General features: G+C 37.3%; 1 protein-coding gene across 1 annotated transcript in view; it reads left to right on the forward strand.

Moving 5' to 3' along the window:
- slc7a5 (solute carrier family 7 member 5) overlaps nt 1-13,791 on the forward strand; it is a 33,149-nt gene extending 19,358 nt beyond the window's left edge. Inside the window, exons 6-10 of the mRNA XM_041997431.1 lie at nt 3,722-3,825; nt 3,955-4,051; nt 5,122-5,271; nt 7,747-7,924; nt 10,147-13,791. Of these exons, the coding sequence (XP_041853365.1) occupies nt 3,722-3,825; nt 3,955-4,051; nt 5,122-5,271; nt 7,747-7,924; nt 10,147-10,202 (585 nt within the window). The 3' untranslated portion in view covers nt 10,203-13,791. The remainder of the gene's footprint in view (nt 1-3,721; nt 3,826-3,954; nt 4,052-5,121; nt 5,272-7,746; nt 7,925-10,146) is intronic.
- Nucleotides 13,792-21,974: the final 8,183 nt, after the last annotated feature.

Genomic DNA, 21,974 nt, shown 5'->3' on the forward strand with positions numbered 1-21,974 from the left:
AAAAACAGAAATCTTTTATTTTACTTGCAGTAAATGAGCCGCTGTCAGTTCTGACCAATAAATAAGCCGGATTCTTTATCTTCATCCTACATTTTTCCTTCTTGGCCAGTGGTTGTTTTGGGGAACATTGCCCCCTAAGAAGCCGTTTTTTTAACTGTGATATGTTCAGGCGGTTTGGTCTAGATGAGTGAAATCCATTGTGAAAGCAAACCAAACCAAAGGAAGGTGCAAAATTTTTGGAATATCCCATTTAAAGACAGAATATCCTGGTATGAATTAGGGGGACTCTTTAGGGACGCCACAATTCAATTATGGTTATGATGCAATTATAAAACGATTATTGATGCATCTTTTATTATTGTGTGAGTATGACTACTTCTTGAGTGGAAATGCGTAACATGGTTTTGTCAAGACAAACAGTGAAGAAGAAAACTGGCTCATCTGTTGGTTAATGCAGGACAACTTCTGTTTTCAAAATGGAGCTGAATCAGATGCTAGCGGTCTTGATAATATTATAATAATATAATAATATGATAATATTTATATCAGAACTTTTACAACATTCTTCATGCCAGGGAGCCATTTCTCACAACATATTGTCCTACACAAGCGTATATTTTATACCTTTCTGCTGTAGTCCGCTTCCTGTATTTGGTTCTTTTGAAGCGAACTGAGAGCTACGTTTGTAGGCAAACCGGAGTTCTCTTCTTTGATCAAAATAATTTGTTTGCTCATTCTGTTGTGGCTCAAACTTTACACTATGGACGGATTTGTCCAGCTGCTGTTTTTTTTCTACTCATTTTTTAACTCACCACAAAACTTCAAGAAGCAGGAACTCAACCAGCAAAACCATCGCTGCACTGGCAACCATTGCATGTACATCACTGTTAAACACTTTCAAAACTAAAGCATCAAAACCAGAATTCCAACAACAAACACGCAGTACTGGACACAGTCACAGAGAAGCCTCAAACAAGCACATCTTTTTCTTTTTAAGTCTTTGGTGCACAAATACTCACTGCTGTTGCAACACAATCCACTGCACCATGGATGACACTTATGACTGTCGTACTTATTGGAAGATAAGACAAAAATGGTCTGGAAAAAAAAATGCACTGTAACTTTTAAGTGCTAATCTATGTAAAAATCCATATATTTGTTTGTTTGAACTGTTTGGAAATTTCACAACACTCACCAGAAGTGATCATCTGAGTTTGTCAGTCTATGGTGACAAAACTGAGAGTTTAAAAGGACTGAAAACAGACAAAGCAACTCCTCATGTTAGAGAGACTGAGCCCACAGTATGCATAGTATTAAAATAAACACTGGTGCATGTTGGTGCGTCAGTAACAGAAACCAGGACTGTTCAAGGCAATATAAATGTTCATTTTGCATATTGGAAAGCATACTCAGTAATCATGTTTTGTCCTCTGAACCATTAGAAGTGTGTGGTGGTGTGTTTCCCTGATGATTTTAGTTTCTTGTTATTTACGATAACGGTCTCTCTGCCGTTTTTGGGCTGTGCCCTTTTTGTAGAGAAGTGTAAACAGTGCAGTACAAAAAAAATCCTCATGTGGGCTGGATTCACTGCAGTTGTCATTGCTAAACTGTAGATGTCACTGCTGAGCAAATAACACTGCTGTTCTGCAGTGGTACCACTAAAGAAGACTTTTCAAGAAGTATATCGTTCATTCATAAACAAAACTGCAAAATTACGCAGTTTTAGCTAAACTGTTGTACTTATAAGCAATGACTGACGATGTTGTAACATCTGCAATGAAGCATGTAGCTTCCTGGGCTTTAATGGGTCATACAGGTACCTATGGAGATGGACCTGTTGCCATATAGTGCAGCTCTTTGTGTTTTACAAACACACCACATGCACAGCACACAACAACTTACAAGGTGCACAACTTGGAAATACTTAATATACCTCGTATTTCTTTGATTTACTGGCATGTTCTGCAACCAGGTGTAGTCATATATCCTCTTTTTGAAAACACTTTGCCTTTACAAGCAAAGGTTGAGCTGGACGTTTTAATGTTTTCAATAAGAAACCAATTATTCCACTTTAAGTGAGATCTTCCTCCACCCCTTGGTTATACAGATAAGCATTTAAAACAAAAATACAACTTGAAATCACTGAAATGACTTGACAGCTTTTCAATATTTGCTGAGTGTTCTGCTCACCTGCAGTATCATCATACAGTTTCTTTAGTCTTGTGCTGATGGTTTTCTTGAGGGGACTGTAAGCTCAGGCTCAACATATTCAGCCAAACTTCAAAAACCTTCATCTTCAACAAAACCAATGGGAAACTTAGAGACGGGGTCCAGTTTGCTGTTCATGCCTAACATCACACTCACTTCATCTGGTGACAAAGCTACCATAGATGTGATAGTATTGTGATGAGCTAGCTTCACCTGGCAGAGGCTGTCCTTGACCTATTTTTTGTTTAATTTCTTGGAGAAGTTTCACACAAAACCTTTAACCCATTTTCTGTCTTTCAGTCTGCATGTTTCTTATATTTATTCTTTATTAGCATCAAATCTCACAGTGCTACAAACTTTGTACCAGAGCCGAGCATAAACGAAGCATTTAGCTGTTATTGTTTCCTGGTGGTTAGCAAACAGCTTTGTGAATTGATGTCACCTTGTGGTGGTAGTGACACATCATTACCAGGTACAGGTTAAAGCTGGACTACTGAAAACTTTAGCAGACTTTTTTGCCCCCTAACTACTGTTAATTCAGCATCATCTTCATCCTGTCTCTTCTCTGAGCTCTCTTCAGTCAGTAAAAATCAGTCCCATTTGACTCAGCTAGATTGTTCCAAAGGGATTTTCATATTTATTCTGAAAGTTTTTATTTATTTATTTATCTTTTGTAGACGAGCCTGAATTTTTTTTCATTTGTGGTATGTGCCATCTTCATTTATTCATCACCAGTAACACATTCAGATCTTTACACATCTTAAAGCCCCATTACTGTACTTTCAGAGGCAGCCCAACGGCGGGTAATTCAGCTTCCATCTTGCATTCTGTCTTTTCTTTAAATCACTCCAGTCAGTAAAAGTCAGTCTGATGATGACTCTTGTCTCTTTTCCTGATCTGTCATTTTTCTCTTTCTTTTCCTTGCTTCCTCCAGTAGTGTCCTTTTGCGTTTCTCTGCTGAATCAGTCATTAAAACAGCCAGTGTGTTGATTTCCGTTTATTACCGTGTGATACAGTGCCGAGAAACACAGCTGTCATGTGATGTTCCGGGTCTCAGGATGCTACAGGGCAACAGTGGTTCCAGGAATGGGCACAGTAAATGCTAATGTGGGATCAAAGCAAGTCAGAAGCACATAGCTTTAAGTCTGGAAGTTATGTAGTACTACTATTGAAACAAGACAGCTGGATATTTTTTGTATTAGATTTAAAATTTGCCCATCTCCATGTAGTTACCTTCTTTCTATTGTCTTCCTGCCCCATCAGCTGTCTTTTCTGTGGTCTGGTTGCTCTTCTGCTTTTTTCCATTCTTCTTCAAGTTGAGCTTCCTGAAGTTGTAGATTCCTTCTAGGAGAATAGTAGTAGAATCCTGTTTCCACATTTTTTGTGATTGCTTTTTTTTTTTTTTTTTTACCAGCGATTGATGATACCTTGACCAATGAATCTTTCAACTGTATATTTCTTTCACATAGGTTTATTTCAGAATATTTACTGATTATGCATGTGTGTTTTACAGGACTTTGGAAACCACCACCTGGGCCCCATGGCATGGATCATCCCAGTGTTTGTAGGCCTTTCCTGTTTTGGATCAGTTAATGGATCTTTGTTCACATCATCCAGGTAACATACACACTGTGAAAACATTTTAACTTACAAAAAAATCATCTTTAGGAGAAGAAGAATTAAGGAGAAGCTGCTGAATCTTTTAAAACAGCCATCATTCAGGTTCCCATGTGTTTTCTTTCTCAGGTTGTTCTTTGTGGGTTCCCGTGAGGGTCACCTGCCCAGCCTGCTGTCGATGATCCACCCAACTCTGCTGACCCCGCTCCCCTCGCTTATATTCACTGTGCGTAATCTCCTTTATTTGTTAAGTGTTAATGAATTAAGCCTAAACCTTTAAAACTATATTAAAACTGCTGGTGCCCCTTAGCACTAACACTTACACTGTGTACAGTGAGTAACTCTGTGGGGTAAACTGTGATGGATAGCTTACCCTTTTAAGTGATCCACAGAACCTTTCCAGGCACATATATCCCGTCCAGGAGGTTTACAATCTAGCCACAATATTCAGAGACTCTATATGGTAAATCCACACGATAACACCATTATTCATTATTCAAAAACATGTTTTTGTTACAGAAAAGATCACTATCACCACTATGCTGCTAAGAAACCTCTGTTTTGATGCAGAAATTATGATAAAGCCACTTTCTGTCAAACTTTTTGACAATCAGAATGACTTAAATTGACTGTAATGTCCAATCAGGAACAGCCAAAGCTCAAGAAGTGAGCTGAAAGTTCTATGTGTGTCTGAAAAGAAGGAAAATAATGCTCCTCTATGTCTGGAATGAAGGCAAGAAGATGTTTTTTATGCACAATGCCTTCAAAAACTAGCTGAGTTGGAGATGGCTTAGTGAGGATAGTAGGAAAATAGTAGCATAAACAACTGTAAATAGTAAAAAAAAAAAAAATTTAAATATGTAAATATGTTTGTTTCAATGCCAATATTTTTTCTCCTGAAAGCCAAGACTTGAGAGAATGATATGCAGATGAGAAAAGGCTTGGTCACTGTTGATCTGTGTGTTATTTCTGCAAAATTCTGTTAGTTATAAATTGTGTTTTGTTGTTAAGGTTGGCCTTTATGCTGCTATATCTATTGATACATTTATTTTCCATCATTTTAGCCTTATAATGAGACAGCTGAGGCTGTCCAGAAAACATCATGTCTGGATGTAGATTGGGATTAAAAGAATTGAGCTTCCACATACATTTTTACACTAAAACAAACCATGTGGACCACAAATAAAAAAAATAACTTGGAGTTTTAAGGGAAAAAGTAATTCTGCACCTGACATCTTTAATATCATAGTTAGAGTTTTTTGTTTCTTCACACACCTTCTGCTCTTCTCTGTCCAGTGCTTGATGACCCTGCTCTACGCCTTCTCCAACGACATCTTCTCCGTCATAAACTTCTTCAGTTTCTTCAACTGGCTCTGCATCGCCATGGCAATCGTCGGAATGATGTGGCTCCGTTATAAGAAGCCCGATCTGGAAAGACCGATCAAAGTGAGTCTACTGTGTGGAGTTTGGTAGGAGGACAGGCACAAGGCCGATACGACACTACAAAGATCCATTCAGTGCTGCTCCGTCGGAAAGGGTCTGATTGCAGATTAAAGAACAGAAGTGAAGCTGGATGCTTGTCAGCTGGTCTCGATGCCCACTGGGTAGCTTTGTGTGTGTGTGTGTGTGTTCTCATGTTGTGAGGACTATTTTAGAGAATTAGCTTACCATTTTCCAGACAAAAGCACATTTTCCTTCTGTTCAAGTTACATTTTTAAGCTGAAAATTTTGTGTAAAGTTTGGGATGTTGTATTGTAATTTCTAAAAGATGAATTATAGTTAACTTAAAGTAATGGAAACACAAATGTTAGAGCGTGCACTGTGGCTCCTGACAGAGCCGGTTGCTGCAGGACTGCCCGAAGCACAGAAGACTATTGTGTTGTTTTGTGCATGTGAGTTTAAAAGTGTGTCCCTCGTTAGAGCCTGTTGGCCGCTTCCACTCCTCTACTGGCACAGTATTGTGCTGTCAGTGAATCGAAGAGCCAGATGGATGTATTGGTGTTTGAGTGTGTGAGTGCTGGGACAGTGGTGACACTGTCTCTGCTGACCTTCATCTCTTTCCTCTTCCTCTCTCACCCTATTTCTTCCTCTTTTCTGTGACTGTCACATTCCTGCTGCTCAACAGATTTGCAGCAGAGAGTCACCGAGACACCGAGCATCAGTATGAGCTGATTGACGATGCTCTCGGTTTACGTTCAGCAGATACGTGGATGCCTGAAGGTTGTTTACTGTATGTGGTTGGTGACGTTTCATTCGGAAAACAAAGGGAGGTCGTCTCCTGCCCTTAACATCCATTCGTCTACAAGCACTTTGTCCCAGAACAAGTCGACCACATCCTGTCTAGTTGCAGTCCAGCTGACGGCAGCAGAGTCTGAGATGCTGACATTAAACATCTTTTAATCATGTTTAAGCATGTTTTAACTTCTCTTTATGTTCAGCTGTTCTCTCTCCAACTTGTTACTGATAGAGAATGAATGAGGTTTGACTCAGAGGTGGTTTACAGGTTTGTGTTCAAACTGAGCCGCTTGCTGTGTGCAAATGTTGAAACATGATGTTCCAACAGACTCCATATGACATAATGGATGGAGCCACCGGGACGTCATTCGCTGGTTTGCTGATGCTTCTTGGGTTTTTTGCCATAAGAAGTAATGGGCAAGCCATGCATTTGAGCAAGATAAACCAAAGCAGTTGGTTCCTTTGGTTGTAAACATGCTTATATTTATTTAAACATTGTATCCATGGGAACTGTTGCTTTTGAAGCCAGCAGTAGAATTAAAACCAGAACTTGTGGGCCTTAACAATAAAAAATAAAACCAGACTAAACACATGAGAATGAAGTTCTGAAAAGCAGCTCTGTAGTTGCTTCCATAGTTGAGGGACGTTTATCCCTTATAACTGGATTTATAACATTATTTAAAACATTTTCATAATAATAAAATATCACTATCACTACTCTGTTTCTATAAAACTTCTATTTTGACCCAGAAATGATAAAGCCACTTCCTGTCAAACTTTCAACCAATCAGCTTAAAGTGACAGTATTGTCCAATCAGGAGCAGCCAAAGATCAACACGTGAGCAGGAAATTCTGTCTGTCTGGAAAACTCACAAAAATAATGCTCCTCTATGGCTGGAATAAAGGCCAGGAGACATTTTTGATGCACCATGCCTGCAAAAACAAGCTGAGTTGGAGTTGGTTGGATAGTAGGTAAATGGTAGCATAAAATAACTGTAAATAGTTAAAATAAAAAAATAAATAAAAACAGCTAGATCTACTGATGCATTCATTTTACATCATTTCAGCCCAATAATCTGAGGCTGTTGTGAAAAAAAGGAGGCTGAGATTAAAAGGGTTCAGTTTCTACATGTAACTTTACATAAAGAAATGAAAAAAGTGGACCAAAAAAAAAATGGCATGGAGTTTTAAGTTTTTGTGGAGAAAAACCTGACCACCACCAGGAACATATAACTGCCTGATCACATTGATTTGAGCTGACTGGAGTCGTTTTGTGTAATTATACATACTTTTTATTAGAAAAGAGCTGGATGAAACACTCATCTTTTATGTATTAGCACATGTAGTTCCAGTGATTGCACCGGTTATATATCTGCTACAATTAGACTTCTCACGACTACATTTAATGTAATAAGTTGTAAAAACAAAAAGACAAACACAGAAATCCTAATAACTCAGAGGTTTCAGCTTGTTTGTTGCTGATCCCACTAATAAAATGGGAAACATTTTAATGACAAGCATCATTGTTAATCAGCATGTGGCCAAGAAGTCCTTCGTGTTCGTTTTCTCTTCTGTATCATCCCACCAGGAGTGAATGAGCCTATTTTCTGACATCTTTCCAAGCTTTTCCTGTAATAAAAAGAAAAGCTCTGGGCTGTTTCTGATGACTTGATCCCCTCACTACAGGTGAACATCCTGCTGCCGATCAGCTTCGTGCTGGCCTGCCTCTTCCTCATCATCGTGTCTATCTGGAAGACTCCAGTGGAATGTGCCATCGGCTTCGGCATCATCGCCACCGGAATACCCGTCTACCTGATCGGCGTGTGGTGGCAGAACAAACCCAAGTGGCTGCTGCATGGAATCTGTGAGTACAGCATATGTCTCTTTTTATAGATAGAAAGTTTAATTTAATTTAATTTAATTTAATTTAATTTAATTTAATTTAATTTAATTTAATTTAATTTAATTTAATTTAAAAGGTGTTTCTTCTTCTATGGTGTTTATGGTCACAAGAAATTTGTCATGACACAACTCTTGACACACCAATGAATTAAAGAAATTACTAAATTGATAAATAAATTATTTTCTTGTGGATATATAGACGAGTTGGTTAAAAAAATTATTGTTTTTTTATTTTGAAATTATATTTTTCAAAAGCCATATTTATTTCATTCCATGGATGTTTTTTATTTGGCTAATATCACATTTAGCGCTCATGATGCTTCATTTGAATACAGGAGATAAGAATTAATGTGACACTATAAAAGATAAGCTGAAATAATTTAAAAGATGTCTTTTTATTTAGTATTATTTTCTAAATACTGAAATACTTTGCGAAAGTCTTCAGCCACTCCTTGTTTGTTTATATATTAATAGGAGTATGAAACTGTGTGCAGAGATTTACTGAAATATACAAACATACATTTAAATACTGTACATGAGGTGAGTTTAAAAGTAAATATTTGGTCTGTGCAGCTTTATTCTTCATCACAGTCTGAATCCTCCTGGAGAAGCTTTTTGCAATTTCTTTAAGCAATCTTCAGGAAAAGTTCTCCTTCCTGAAGGACTTTCCAAAGAAATGGGAACACATAATTTGTCATGATGACAGTCTGTTAGTAACAAAGAGCTGGAAGATCCAATTTAATAAAGTTTCTTTGCTAAGTTGTCTCTTATCTGTTGAAACAATCATCCCTTGAGTTAGGAGCCTTTTTTATGCTTAAATGGTTCATAGGTCAAAGTTAAGTCACTTAAAAGAAAAACAATCTGAAAATGGTCATGTTGAAGGACTGGACTGAAAGTCGTTAATGTCCAAAGAAAACTTTAATAAACCATCAGAAAGCTGAAGAGCTATTATCCAAGACCACTTTAAAAGAAGGAAAAAAATGTGAAGAAAGGACTTTTTACAGAGTACTGTACATCATTTTGTGTTTATTTTACCTTTATGTACGTTTCGGTACCTCTACCTGTCAAGGCCTGTTTTTTCTGCCTCCCATCTGAAATGACATACCCAAAATAAATTAAAAATATCTTCACAACTACAGTTTATGATCTTGGTCTCAAAAGAAAGCTGAGACATGTGAAATTACCACAGAAGTATCAGAATTATATGTTACTTTTTCAGAGTAAATTCAGCAGCCTAATTAATGTATGAGTTAGTAAAGTAATGTCTGGTGATGGTGAGGAAATGTGCAAAAGTTCAAGCTAAAAAAAAGTTTTACAGATGTTTTAATAGACGTGTTATGCAGGTAAATATCTCATCAGCTGATGTTGATGATGGACGCCTCTATCAATGATCAGAGGATAGCCCCCACATTCACCTTAGAAACACAATCAGGATCCAGAAAGAAGTGAAGATAGTCTATGATAGGAAGAGTGAATCCTTCACTATAAAACCTCCTTCATCTCCATGGAAACCAGCAGGACCTTTATGATTAATTTCAAACAAAGTCAGAGTCACAGGAGAACACATTAGCAAAGTTTTTTAGAGCTGGTATCAAACTTTTGACTCCAAAACAGCAAAAGTAAGAGATGATGATGATTTTTACTCATAGCTCCCAAAATTTCTGTCCCACAGTGATAAATCAAAAGGTCTTTGTAAGTCCGTGTTTGTGTAGTTTGCTTGAAGTGGAGAAATTAGCAGAAGCTCTAAAGTGGACAGTGTTGTTCTCATGTTTTTCTTACATTTCCATGTAATTGCTTGGGGCTTGAATTGCGTTTCGTTTGGGTGGTAATGGTTCGTAGAGTCTTTAAGCTGAGTTCACCCTGTGATTTTAGTTTGCACATGTTAGGTTTGCTGCTTCCAACATGTGCAAAGATCTTCTGTACTGCACGTATCTCATGCTGCCTCCTGTGCAGGAAGCTTGAGTCAATAAGAGGTTAAATTATACTCCATATTTATTTTACTCCATTCTAAAGAAGGATAAAATTACAACAATGTAGTGATGTGGTGTTACAGTAGCCGGAACATCCAATCATTAACTTTGTGTCCTTGCTTGTGGCTCTTTTAAAAGTTTCAAGTATTTATTATTTATCTAAAAACCCAGTTTGATTGTAACACCAGTGGTCTGTCCCTTGTGTTTGTTGCAGTTTCCACCACAGCTATGTGCCAGAAGATGATGGAGGTTGTGCCGCAGGAGTCCTAAAAGTACCCCCCACCCAACGCCTTTTGCCTCAGCCAGTGGCCAATCAGATTCCACCAACAGTGACTTCTGAGCTCTGACATCACAACTGATGAAGCTTGACCTCTGTTGACCCCCCCCAAACCAACAACACACACACACATACACACACACACCCTGTCTGCAGGTTGCTGATAAGGACTTGACCAACTATTTTTCTCATGTTACTGACATGTTTAGGTTTTTAAGGATTTGTTGGCACAATTATTTGTAGTTTGTTGAATGCATCGTTGTTGTTGTTTTTACAGCCATTGTTTTCTGTTTTCATGTGAATGATCAAGCATTTTCTCAAGAAGCTGGAGGGAAGCAGGACTCAGATATTTGCGAAGATTAGTGATCAGTTTTTCGTGGCGTGCCGGTCACTGTGATGCTCATGTTTGCAGTTGTGAGCAGATAAAGAAATTAAATGAAAGCTTTTATTAATTAGATGGGATCCATAACATACTGACTCGTTGCTGCATTTCACATTCCTGTTAGATTTCAGGTTTTTACAATTTGTCCGTTCAGAGCCAGTGTTTCTGCCAGCAGACGTGGATGAAGGTCATGTCAGGCTAAATGAGGTGCAGGTGGAGGAAAGTACTTTAGCTGTTGCTGAAAAGTGAGTCAGAATGTGCTACGTTTTCGATTATGTTTTGGGTCAGTGATCACATTTTCATCGTGATAATCAATAAGTCAGCTTTCTGAGCCCCGTGTTCCAGAGTTGTACCTCCACCACAACGAGAGACAGTGTTTCAGATCACCATAAAGACGTTGGAGTGGAGCTGCGGAGACAAACCCAATGCTTGTTCATGTTTAGGGAGAGAAAGTGTGTCATATATACGTGTGTCTGCGGCTCTGAGTTTTTTTTTGCTTTTTTTTGTATTTTCCTGTTATTTTTGCTGCGTTTTGTGTTTTTTAGGATCCTTCGTGTAGGAGGTGGGAGAAAAAACTCAGAGGTTTGCACATTCTCTCTTCCCATTTCTCAGTTTGTACATCCTTGATTCCTTTCCTTTCCCTTTCACCTAGGAACAAAGGGAGGAAACAGAGAGATGAGTCGGGAATTTTATTTATCGCTCAGATGTTACTTTAAAAGGTGCCAGTTAAAAATTACAGCCTTCTGCTGTGTTTCATGATGTCAGACTTAGCATTCACCGTAGCAGTTCCCCCTGCAGCCTTTCGGGCACTGAGACATCCTGGAGACGAGGATGAAAAGGCACAACTCAGAGAAATGAGAAGAGCTTTGTGGGGAGAAATGTGTGAAGAGTTTCTGTTTTTGTTTCTCTGCCTTTTTGAGGAGAAAGTTGTTTGAGTTTAGAAGGAGCAAACTTTCGGATGACACAATGAACTGCTGGTTTTAATTCCTCATTATTTTTCTTTTTCTTGTTTCTTCTTTTGTTTTCATTTCACACACTGTTAAGACAGAAAAGAAGTTTAATTTTGTTTCATTGACATTGACCACCATTGGTAATGGACCAAAAGTACATGTGTCGCCATGGAAACAAGCAGGATGAGTTAAGGCGTATGTTTTTTAGAGGTAGAACCTTTCTAACACTCCAGTCATCGCAAGAGCTGATGGAAAGACTAACGTGAATATGACTGTAGAAAGTTTATTTATTTATTTTTAGAAAGCCTTTATGTTTATTGTCAGTAGTCCTTTAATTTGTTTACAGGGTTTGTCTTTTTTTTTTTTTTTTTTTTTTTGGAAAGTGTTTTACAATAAATTTTGAGTTTTTTGTCCACACTTGTGTTATTTTGTGTTTGGTTCACCTATTCCTCTTTATTTCTTACTATTAATTTAGAAAATAAAGTTCAGACAGAAAAAAAGTGAGTTAGTTTACTGCTCAGTTCAGCACTTTAGCATCTTTTAGCTCATTGTTTTGTTGTTTTTTTTTCCGGTTTGTAACATTACTGATTTGCTTCACCCTCACCGTTCGCATCAAACAAATGAACAGAAGCTAAAACAAAACCCAGATGACGTTTTATAGCAGGAAATGCAACGTTTTCTGAATGCTAATGTGGCTAATCAGCTGGAAGAATAAATTGTTTACATGTTGCCCCCTTGTGGCCAGAAAAATTAATGCATAACTGGTGAAGTTAATGACTAGCTAATTCACTCTATACCCTTTGTAAGATTTGTTATACCAGGGAGTTAAAACAACAACTTATTTGTATTTAGTTTTATTTTACAGGATTAGAGAGTAACAGTATACTGCACTAAAACTGGAACAACATTGACTGTTTGCTTTTTTTTAGAGACCCGGGACAGGTCTTATCCTGGTTATCAGAAACCTGGAGTTTTTCAGTAGAAACTGGGGCATGGTGTCTGGTTGAACACCTGATCCAGCATCCTGATCATCTTCTGCTGGTAAAGATTGAATTATCTGAGATAGTAAGAAAATTGGCGCAACTCAACTAGCGTAATCACTGACCTGGATACGTAAATGGCCACATACAAATATAAAGTAACCTGGTTTCCTCTGTTTGATGTAAACTTTATGTCTGAGTTTTGATTAAACCTGGATGGGACTCAAATGTTAATGGTGAACAGTAACCAACGATTCAGTTAAATATTATGTAATAAGTTACAAAAGAATTAATTTTAATTGCACATTACAGTAAACAAGTTTAAAACATGTTCAGTTCAACCCAGTTTAGTCAGTCTAGTTCACAAATTTCTGAAATAATTTAATCCAATATTAATAGTTCTTTTTATTCCACTTCAGTTGAATTTCTTATAATGCACTATAATGTGATTAATCATCATAACTTGATTAATCATCATAATCAAATTGAATTAAAATTAAATTTAATTCAGTTTGATCCAATTTAGTAATAAACTATTCAATTCAGTCCAGTTAATATTTGTAGTCCAATTGAATCCAATTAATTTTAGGCAACTTCGATTCAATTATCCAACTATGTAATCAAACTCAATTTAAATCCAATTCAATTCAGTTTTGTAATCCAATTCAGTCCTATTAATTTCAGTCCTATTTGATCCAACTTTGTAATAAAATTCTATTAATTTCAGTACAATTCAGATTTGTAATCCAAGTGAATCCAGTTGATTTCAGTCCAATTTGATCTAACTTTGTAATTCAATTCAGTCCAGTTTATTTATAACAATTTGTTGTTTTTAATGCAAATCAATTCATTTCTTTCCAATTAATTTTAATCTTATTAGATCCAGTTCATCATGATGAAATTCAGTCTGATTCATTTTGCCTTACCACACTTCAGTCCTTCTACATCAGACTATTGCCAACCAGCTGTTACCTTCAGCTGATGTTCTTCTACTTATGATCTCCTTCATTTAACAACCAAAGAAACAAGTTTGTGTGCTTGAGATTTTTTATTTCTAACCAATTTAACATTTATGACTTCCTCTAAGTAATAACACTTTAACCCAAGAAGCATTTGAAAACCTCCTAAAATCTAAATGGTTTTAGAAAAACTTAATGCTCAACCTCTAAGGCAGAAAGAAACAACAGTAAAAAAAAGACACAATTGTGAATTATTGCCTTATCTTTGGTATTTATTGTATTTACCAAAAACAAACTAAACTAATAGAAAATGTGTTGTGAAAACATTGACTCTCATATTTGCTGCTATCTAGTCTTTCCATGTTAACCGGGTTTGATTTTGCCTCATTTGCCGTCTCCATGGTTTCCATGTAATGTGTCTGATCTTCAGCCTTGCTTGCAGCATCCTGCTCATCAAACGTCAGCATTGTTTTGCTTTTCCACTGAACAACCATGTCTTATTTTCTACAATATGCAGTAAACACTTTTAAATGTGGTTTCTGCCTTCATTGTCTTGTGCTACAAATGCAAAGATTCAAGAAAAACCTTCAAACAGACATGTAACATGATTCAAAAGCACATTTTTCTTCATCCTCTGAGGAGCATAATTATTTAGAAGCTCTATCCATCTAACAGATGTTGTAATACGGCCAAAAACATCACCAACTACTGATTTTTGTGGTCTGTTAATGCCTAAATACTGAATATAGTTGTTTGTTTGTAGCATTCAATCTGCTCTCTTTCTACTTGTGTTGCCTTTAATTCAGCCTTGTGGCCTGATGAGTGGACTATTTTAACTCTTTAAGAGTGATGTTGAAGGACAAAAAGCAAAGGTTCAGACTTGCTCCTCGTTATGCTGCATGTTGTCTGTGGGAAAAGTGCTCTTTCTTGTCTTACTCTGCCTTCACATGCTCTTGTCACAGTTCTCCACATGGATCAGTACTGATGCTCGGATACTACGGTATCCGCGAACATGTTCGAGTGGTCGGAAATTCCTGCATCCCACTCATTCGATGTGAGTTACAGATGAATAGATGTTGTCTTGTTTGTGCCTCTGCAGAGGAGATCTGTGAACAAAATGGCACCTTGTTTGTGTTAAAGAGTAAAACATGATGAATAAAAGCTGTGAGTCCATGTTACTTTGGTTTTGTTGTGGGGAAGAGCATGAAAGCAACAAAAATGAGCCCACTGTGCTGCTTTTGTCTTCTTTCTTTCTTCCTGATATTTGTATAATTTGTATATCTTGTTTTTAATCGGGACAATAAATGAAAAACAAACTAAAATGATTTTTCTCTTTATTTTTTAGAAGAGGGAAATCAGAGCATGATGTTGGATTTGGGTGTTGGAGTAATGAATGATCACGTGAAAGTGTGTGTATAGTCAGATTAACAACAGAAAGTTCATTAAACAAGCCTAATCCTGTCAAGTATTCAAAGCTTTCAAAGCACCAAAGGGTGGAAGTTGACCGAATCAAGACCAGTTTACAGTCTTGTGCTAAAGCTTAAGAACGAGGTCTGGGAAGGTGAACCTTTAACAGTACAAAGAAGTCATAAACAAAACCTGAAAGTTTTTTGTTTTGGGAAAGGTTGTGTAGCTGCAAGAATAGGGACAGTATGTGTTTTTTTTTTTTCTTCGTTGGGTCTTTGAAGCTGATTTACTACCACAAATGAAAATAAGTTAATTGTCTTTTTGTCCATCAATAGAGAAAGTGGATTGTTTGTGACTTGACAAATAGGTATTTTAGACTGAAAACTTTGAAACATATGTTAAACATAAAATCTCTAAAAAAAAACCAAAAACAAAACAAAAACAAAACAAAACAAAACAGAGCAACAAAAGTGAAAAAAACAGCAAGTGCTGACGGATTAAAAAATTAAATTGATCTTCGATGTTAACTGACAACATCTGTCATTTCTCTTCAGTCACCAGCAAACTAATTTGGTTACATTTAGACATCAAAAGAACTTGTGGTCTGATGTCTTTTATATTATTTTAATACCCTGAATGAACTTCACAAACACTGTCCCCTTTTGGTGTCCAAGTCTTGAGATGATTTAATAAAATGCTGAGCAGTGGGATTGTTTTCTCTTGTGGCTGGGCTGGTGATTTTGTGTTGACACGTAAACACCAGATCTTGTTAAACATGTTTGAATCATGGCTTCACATGGAAAAGAATCACCTGTGAAATTCAGAAAATGTACGAATCTGTTTAAATCCTTAACACCTTCAACCTCTGTGGATCAAATCAGAGAGGAAAAACATAACAGCTCTTCAGGGTTTTAATAAAAGCTGTTTGCTGAAGAATTACAGTTTGCAAATAGAAAATGGACTGGACCCTCAGGGTCTGAAAAGTGAAGCCAAAATTGGATTTGAAAATGAACTGATGCTACTTATTTCGCCACTGAGATCCATTTCTAAAATTATTTGAAGTGAGAAGGAAGCAATGAGCTTAATTTCCATTTAAATTAATAGTATTCAGTTGTATGATTTTGTTGGTTTGCGTCTCCTGCTGAACAAAGTGGTGGTCAAACAAACCACAGTAGCTATTGTTGTGCAAAGAAGATGCAGGATGTCGTCCAAGTGTTTCCAAAGTTAGGGTGTGATTTGAAATAAAAACCTTGTTAAGGGACAGCAAAGCCAGGATATGCAGTACTTGTCAGTACAGCTCCCTGCTTTCTGGAACTATCTTCAGATGAACTTCTACACTGCCAAGCAGATGAAAAACACAACTACAAAAGCTAAGCAAGAACAAGTTTATAAAGATGGTTTTTGGCAAATTTTTGAAAAGAGATCACCAAGTTCATCGATGTCAGCCTCAGCGGGACGAAGATCCAGAGAGTAGGTGCAGCTGTTGCAAAGGTTCTGTCACCTCTAGTCTTTAACTTAGTCCTAACTGAAGGTTTAACATAAGAGGCAAGTGGGCTGAAAGGCTCTACGGAAATCTATCAGGGGCACAGACAAGGATTTCAATTTTCTTAAAATGTCAGACATCCTGTTTCTGACAAAGTCCAAACACCTGAGCAAGATCTGAACCTTAAAAATATCTCATGGGACATCATAAGCTAGGGGTGAGGAAGAGGACCTAAATTTAGCAGGACTCACAGAAAAGGATTGTCCAGACAGATTTAAGGAAAAACCGTTCCAAGGTCCAGACACAGACAGCCCAGTGTTTCAGCCTATCGAGCATGATGTGATGATCAACCGTAGCAAAGGATGAGGTCAAGTCCAACATCACTGTAAGCAGTCAAAACCCTGAAAAAAATCCTGCATTGATTTTGCACCTGTGAGTATGTTTTTTTTTTTTTTTTTTTTTTTTACCATCGGTGTTGTTACAAACTGCGACCAGGTGTGTCATGGCCTAGATTCTCAGTCTAAGTCGTCTTCATCATGAAGACTGCTAGGCCATCCTGGTAGATGAAGACAAAATGAGCTCAAGTTAAAAGTAGCTTAACTTATGTTGTTAGCTTCTTGCTTAAGAACCACAGGAGTTAAACAGGAAAGCAACTACGGATTTTAATCTCCCTTATCAGCTGTAATTTAGCCACAACATAGCTTACCAAGACAAATCCATAGCCAGCTGAAGTAAAATGATTTATTCTTCCAAAATCACTTCAAACACTTGATCCCAATAAAGGCTTTGCAAGCTACTTTTTTCTACATTTTCTGGTAAAATTCTTAGCTTGTTCTCCTTTGTTTTTATTCCACAAAGAACCCTGAAGTAGCCTTGACAGGTTTCATGATTTGAACTACTACGACACAAACATTAAACATTGATAGAGAACAGGTTTGCCACGCACACCCTGGTCCTTCATCATTTACTCACCCCTGGACCTCTCGTACAGGGTGAATGTTAGATAGTAGTTGTATCTTTAACAAGATGCAATCTTAGAGTAACTTGAAGGAAAAGTCCTTGTACATGTCTTGATTCCGGGAATTTTCTTAGAATTGTGTCACCATGACTCTTTGTACTGGGAAGTGTCATCAAAACAGTTTCTGATGTTTTCATGATGGTATTTTTGTCCCTGGCCAAGCTGAGGCTTCAGCAGATGATGAAATCACACATACAGTACCAGCTGAATCTTAATACCTCCCCCCCAATTTCTACTTTTTACTGAGAGTTTTTTTTTCTACGAATGAGAATATGCTCCTAAAAAACTGAATGGACTTTCAATTTCTAATAATAAAGTTGGTTTTATTGACATTCTGCTCTACAAAAGCTTCTCAACACTTGTGTTCTCTTGTTCAGTAAGTCACAGGAAGTGTGTGTTGGCCTACTGACCGCTGGTAAAATTAAAGTTAACATTGCAGGACCCTGACAAATGTAACAGTTTGGAAGCTGCAAGTCTTTTAGACAAACTTCCAACAGAGATGAAACACAAGTATTTAGCAGGTAGGTGTGCAATGTGCAGATTTTGCAACAGTAAATATATCTCTTTCACTGTCTTTCATGTTTCCTCCTTTTCTCAGCAGCTGGAACGTCTGTAATTCTTCCAGTGCTCTGAAGCCATTGTACATCCTCTGTATCAAATGCAATAATTCACATCCACTGCACGTGCCAAGTCAAAAACATGTGGTCTCATGCACCAGCAGGGTTTAATAAGCAGAAACACAATGTGTTACTCTGAAGGAGGGTTTCAGGAAACTGCAGCACGATGGAAACTGCTGCAGGTTGCTGCAACATTTCACAGCGAGGCCTCAGCTGACCCAGAGTGTTGCTGCAGAAAGTGTCCGTACTGTCTTCAAACAGCCCGAGAAATGCATGTGTGAGAGTAGATCATGAGACTGCTGGTCAAATACCTATGACATGAGAAAGTGTGGGAGGAAATTAGCATTCAGTTACACTTTTTCCAAATAGTTTTATGAATATTTCTGGTTATGAATGACAATGTTGTTTTTCTTTTTATGAACTGGGAACAAAGCATGAGAAACAACACAGTTAGATTCTGTAAAGCTTCGGTTTTCTAACTTTTTGAGCCACGACCCCCAAGATAAGACAAAGGTCTTTGTGACCCTAACCCCCACACGACAACTTAGTGGTTAATTGTGTGATGAATCATGCTGCCATCCTCTAAATGTAAGGCTGGAAAACTGTCACAATCCTCATAAATAAGGAGGATAAAATGGTTTTTGGTGGTTTACCGCTGCAACAAGACACATACACACCCAAAATAAGCTTCTCTCGCAAAGATAATGTCAACTTTAGGTTTTTAATACCACATGTGTACTAACCTTGTTGTTTTTGAGCTAATGTGTTGAAAAATGAAGATGCTAATTTTAAAGATTTATCTCTTCATTAGTGGTTTATTTTCACAGTCCTGGTAAAAATCACAAATTTATTAGATTAATGATATTTTTTTTAATTATCTGGCGACCTCCTGAAATTATCTCGCAACCCACATGGGGGTCCCGACCCCCAGTTCGGAAACCACTGCTGTAAAGTACTGATTTACATTTAGATGATGTGAACAAGACAAATGAAAAGGAAATAAAATGAATGGCTCTCCTGAGGTGGTGAAGAAGACATGTTGTACATTACTGGGAGTAAAAATTCTTTTAAGAGTCATATCAGACCTGATGAAGGTTAAAATGATCAACCAGCTGTTTGGGTTGTGCCCATAAACAATAAAGTCACATGACTTACTAAGAACCATTTTCCCAGAAATGAATCCTAGAGATGACCATCTTGTTTAAGTACCAGTTTAGCCCCAGTCCAATTTGACCCCTGGTTGTCGTCGTCATACAAACTTAAGACAAATATCTCCAGATCAACTGAAACATTAAGAAATGATAAAAAGAAAAATAGTTATTGTAAAACACGCACACACACAGACACAGACACATTTGGAGCCATGTGCCTGTTCTCATTCCCACACTCGCTCACAGCTGCTGAAAAAGGCAGCGTGAGAGGAAACCAGATAAGAGGCTGAGGGCAGTATAACAAACAATCTGTATCTGCAGACGAGGGGGAACATCCACAGGTGTGAGCTCTGATTTTCACTTCCCTTAACAAACACACACACTAACCGTCTACACATAGTGTGGAGGAACACACATGCACACACGTAGCTGTTGGGTGGAGCGCTGAGATCCAACAGTCACTGTTAACTTGTGTTTGTCTTTCTCTATTGTTTGTGAGGTTTAAAGGAGTCCAGAGGAAGAAGACACCAGATGTAAATGCATCTAGTTGCACATGTTCTGCTTAGTTGAATTTTTTACAGGAAATTTACCAGATGATGATTTTTGCCCCCTTGTACACACACACACACACACACACACACACACACACCCACACACACACACACACACACACACACACACACACACACACACACACACACACACACACACACACACACACACACACACACACACACACACACACACAAAAAAAACTTGGGTCAGCCCAACTACCCAACTGAGAGTGCTATTTAAACTTGTATGCTAGTATGAAGTACTTGTTTTAATAGGGTAGTTACAACTACTTTTTAAAATAGAATAGTTACTTGGCTTAGTTGCGTCGATCCATCATAACATAGTAAAGTGCATTTATTAGAAATTCACTTTAACCTTCAGAAACCTGAAATTTATTTTTTGTGCATTTTTTTTTTCATGAAGTTCGATAAGAATATGGGCACAATAAATATACATGTGAATTTAGTCTTGGTACAAGAAGTAGTTTCCAAAAAAAAAAAAAAAATTATTCATGATGAATGAAATAAAACAATAAATTAAACATATTTTTTATTTAAAATAAAATAAAATAAAATAAAATAAAATAAAAAATATTTAGGGCTGTCAAAAGATTACAATTCGTAATCAGATTAATCACATTTTACAAATTAATTAATCATGTTTAATTATGATTAAGCATGATTAATCACCAGGCCTGAAATACACCCATTTTTACTGTGTTGTATCAACAGAAAGAGGCAATGCTCACTTGGGGTTTTCTTTGATTTTTTACATTAGATGATCACTTTAATCAGTTCAATATCACATAAAATGATGACTTTAAAAAAATATCTCATTTGTTTCCCTTTCCCAGGTCAGTGCCCTCGCCTGGCCCCTCATCTAAACTTTTCTAGACCTGCCTGGCATACCTGAAGTATAAATCCTTTCTACCACCTGTCAGCTACTTTGTTAGTGAAGGTTCTGCTCTGATTTGTATTTTAGAGCCTGTTCATATTTTTTTTTTCACCACATTCATGACCCATAAATAATCAGGCCTGTGTCTCCAACACATTATTTTTATTTCCTAAACTGTTATTTGAAACCTTCCTGATGGTCCCATAAGATTTTTGCTTATTTTCAGTTTAAACTGTCACGTTTGTAAATGTTTCTGAACTTTGGTGCAATAAAGTTGCACCAAGCCCTTAAAAAACTTAATGAAATAAGTAAAGCCAAGTCCCATGCCGTCACGAGATTTGAGTTGAAAATCCTGCCTATCAGATTAATTAGAAGAGTTGCTGCATCCAACTGACAAATACATCTGCTGAACAGAGAGCGAGCAGAGCTGTGCTGCGTTCACAGCCCCGCGATTAATTAAAAACTCCTTTAAGAAACACAATGTTGAATTGATAAATATGCTCCTTCAATGTATTTGGCTGAAATGTAATGCCATACCAAATTCCACGTTGTTTCGGTGATACAATAACCAGCTAATAGACAAGCAAAATCCATGAAATGCATTTTAATTGTCTACTTCTTGGGTTGGAAATTGATTCAGTAGGAACTCATCACCCATCTACCAAGTCAACACTACACATAATTGAGTTGTACTAGCACACAGCATGTGGTTGTGTGACACTCACATAGTTTGTCTCTTTCAGACGACTGTTGTTTGGTAGATGTCTTCAGATTGTTTAGCACTGAACAGCAGAAAGCATAAAAACTGGTTTCTTGTCAAACCACTTTTCTACGTTGACTGCTCCACTACCTCTGATGACTGATGCTAAGCTACCTCTTTCCCAGCATTTCATAATTTTACCCACTTGGCAGGTTTTGGAGGGCCTTGGTGACCTAAAATGTCTTACTGAATGTAACCATAATCCAATGAAACTCAATCTTCTTGCTTTTACTCTGTATGTGTGGGGATATATTATGAAGTATGTCCCTATCCTTGTATGAGTACATTACATTGAACTTTGTCCTAGAAAGTTAATACTAAACACATATTTTGAATATGTGTACCAGATAAAATGATAGACATTACTTTCTGTAAAAATAACACATTTAAGGACAAACATCACATGTACTGTAGCATGTACTGTTTTGGGTAAAGAATCACACAACATAGACCACTATTTTAGTAATACACACTGGGAGACTGTCAAATATTCACATTCATTTCAATCATTGCAGAACAAAGACTGAGGGTGCCGCAAAGCACCATGGGAAACATAACAATGAACCTGTTACCCAACGACTGATCACAGCAACTACCAAGGCTCCCTGC

Source organism: Melanotaenia boesemani, chromosome 10, assembly GCF_017639745.1.
Source record: "Melanotaenia boesemani isolate fMelBoe1 chromosome 10, fMelBoe1.pri, whole genome shotgun sequence".
Taxonomy (NCBI): domain Eukaryota; kingdom Metazoa; phylum Chordata; class Actinopteri; order Atheriniformes; family Melanotaeniidae; genus Melanotaenia; species Melanotaenia boesemani.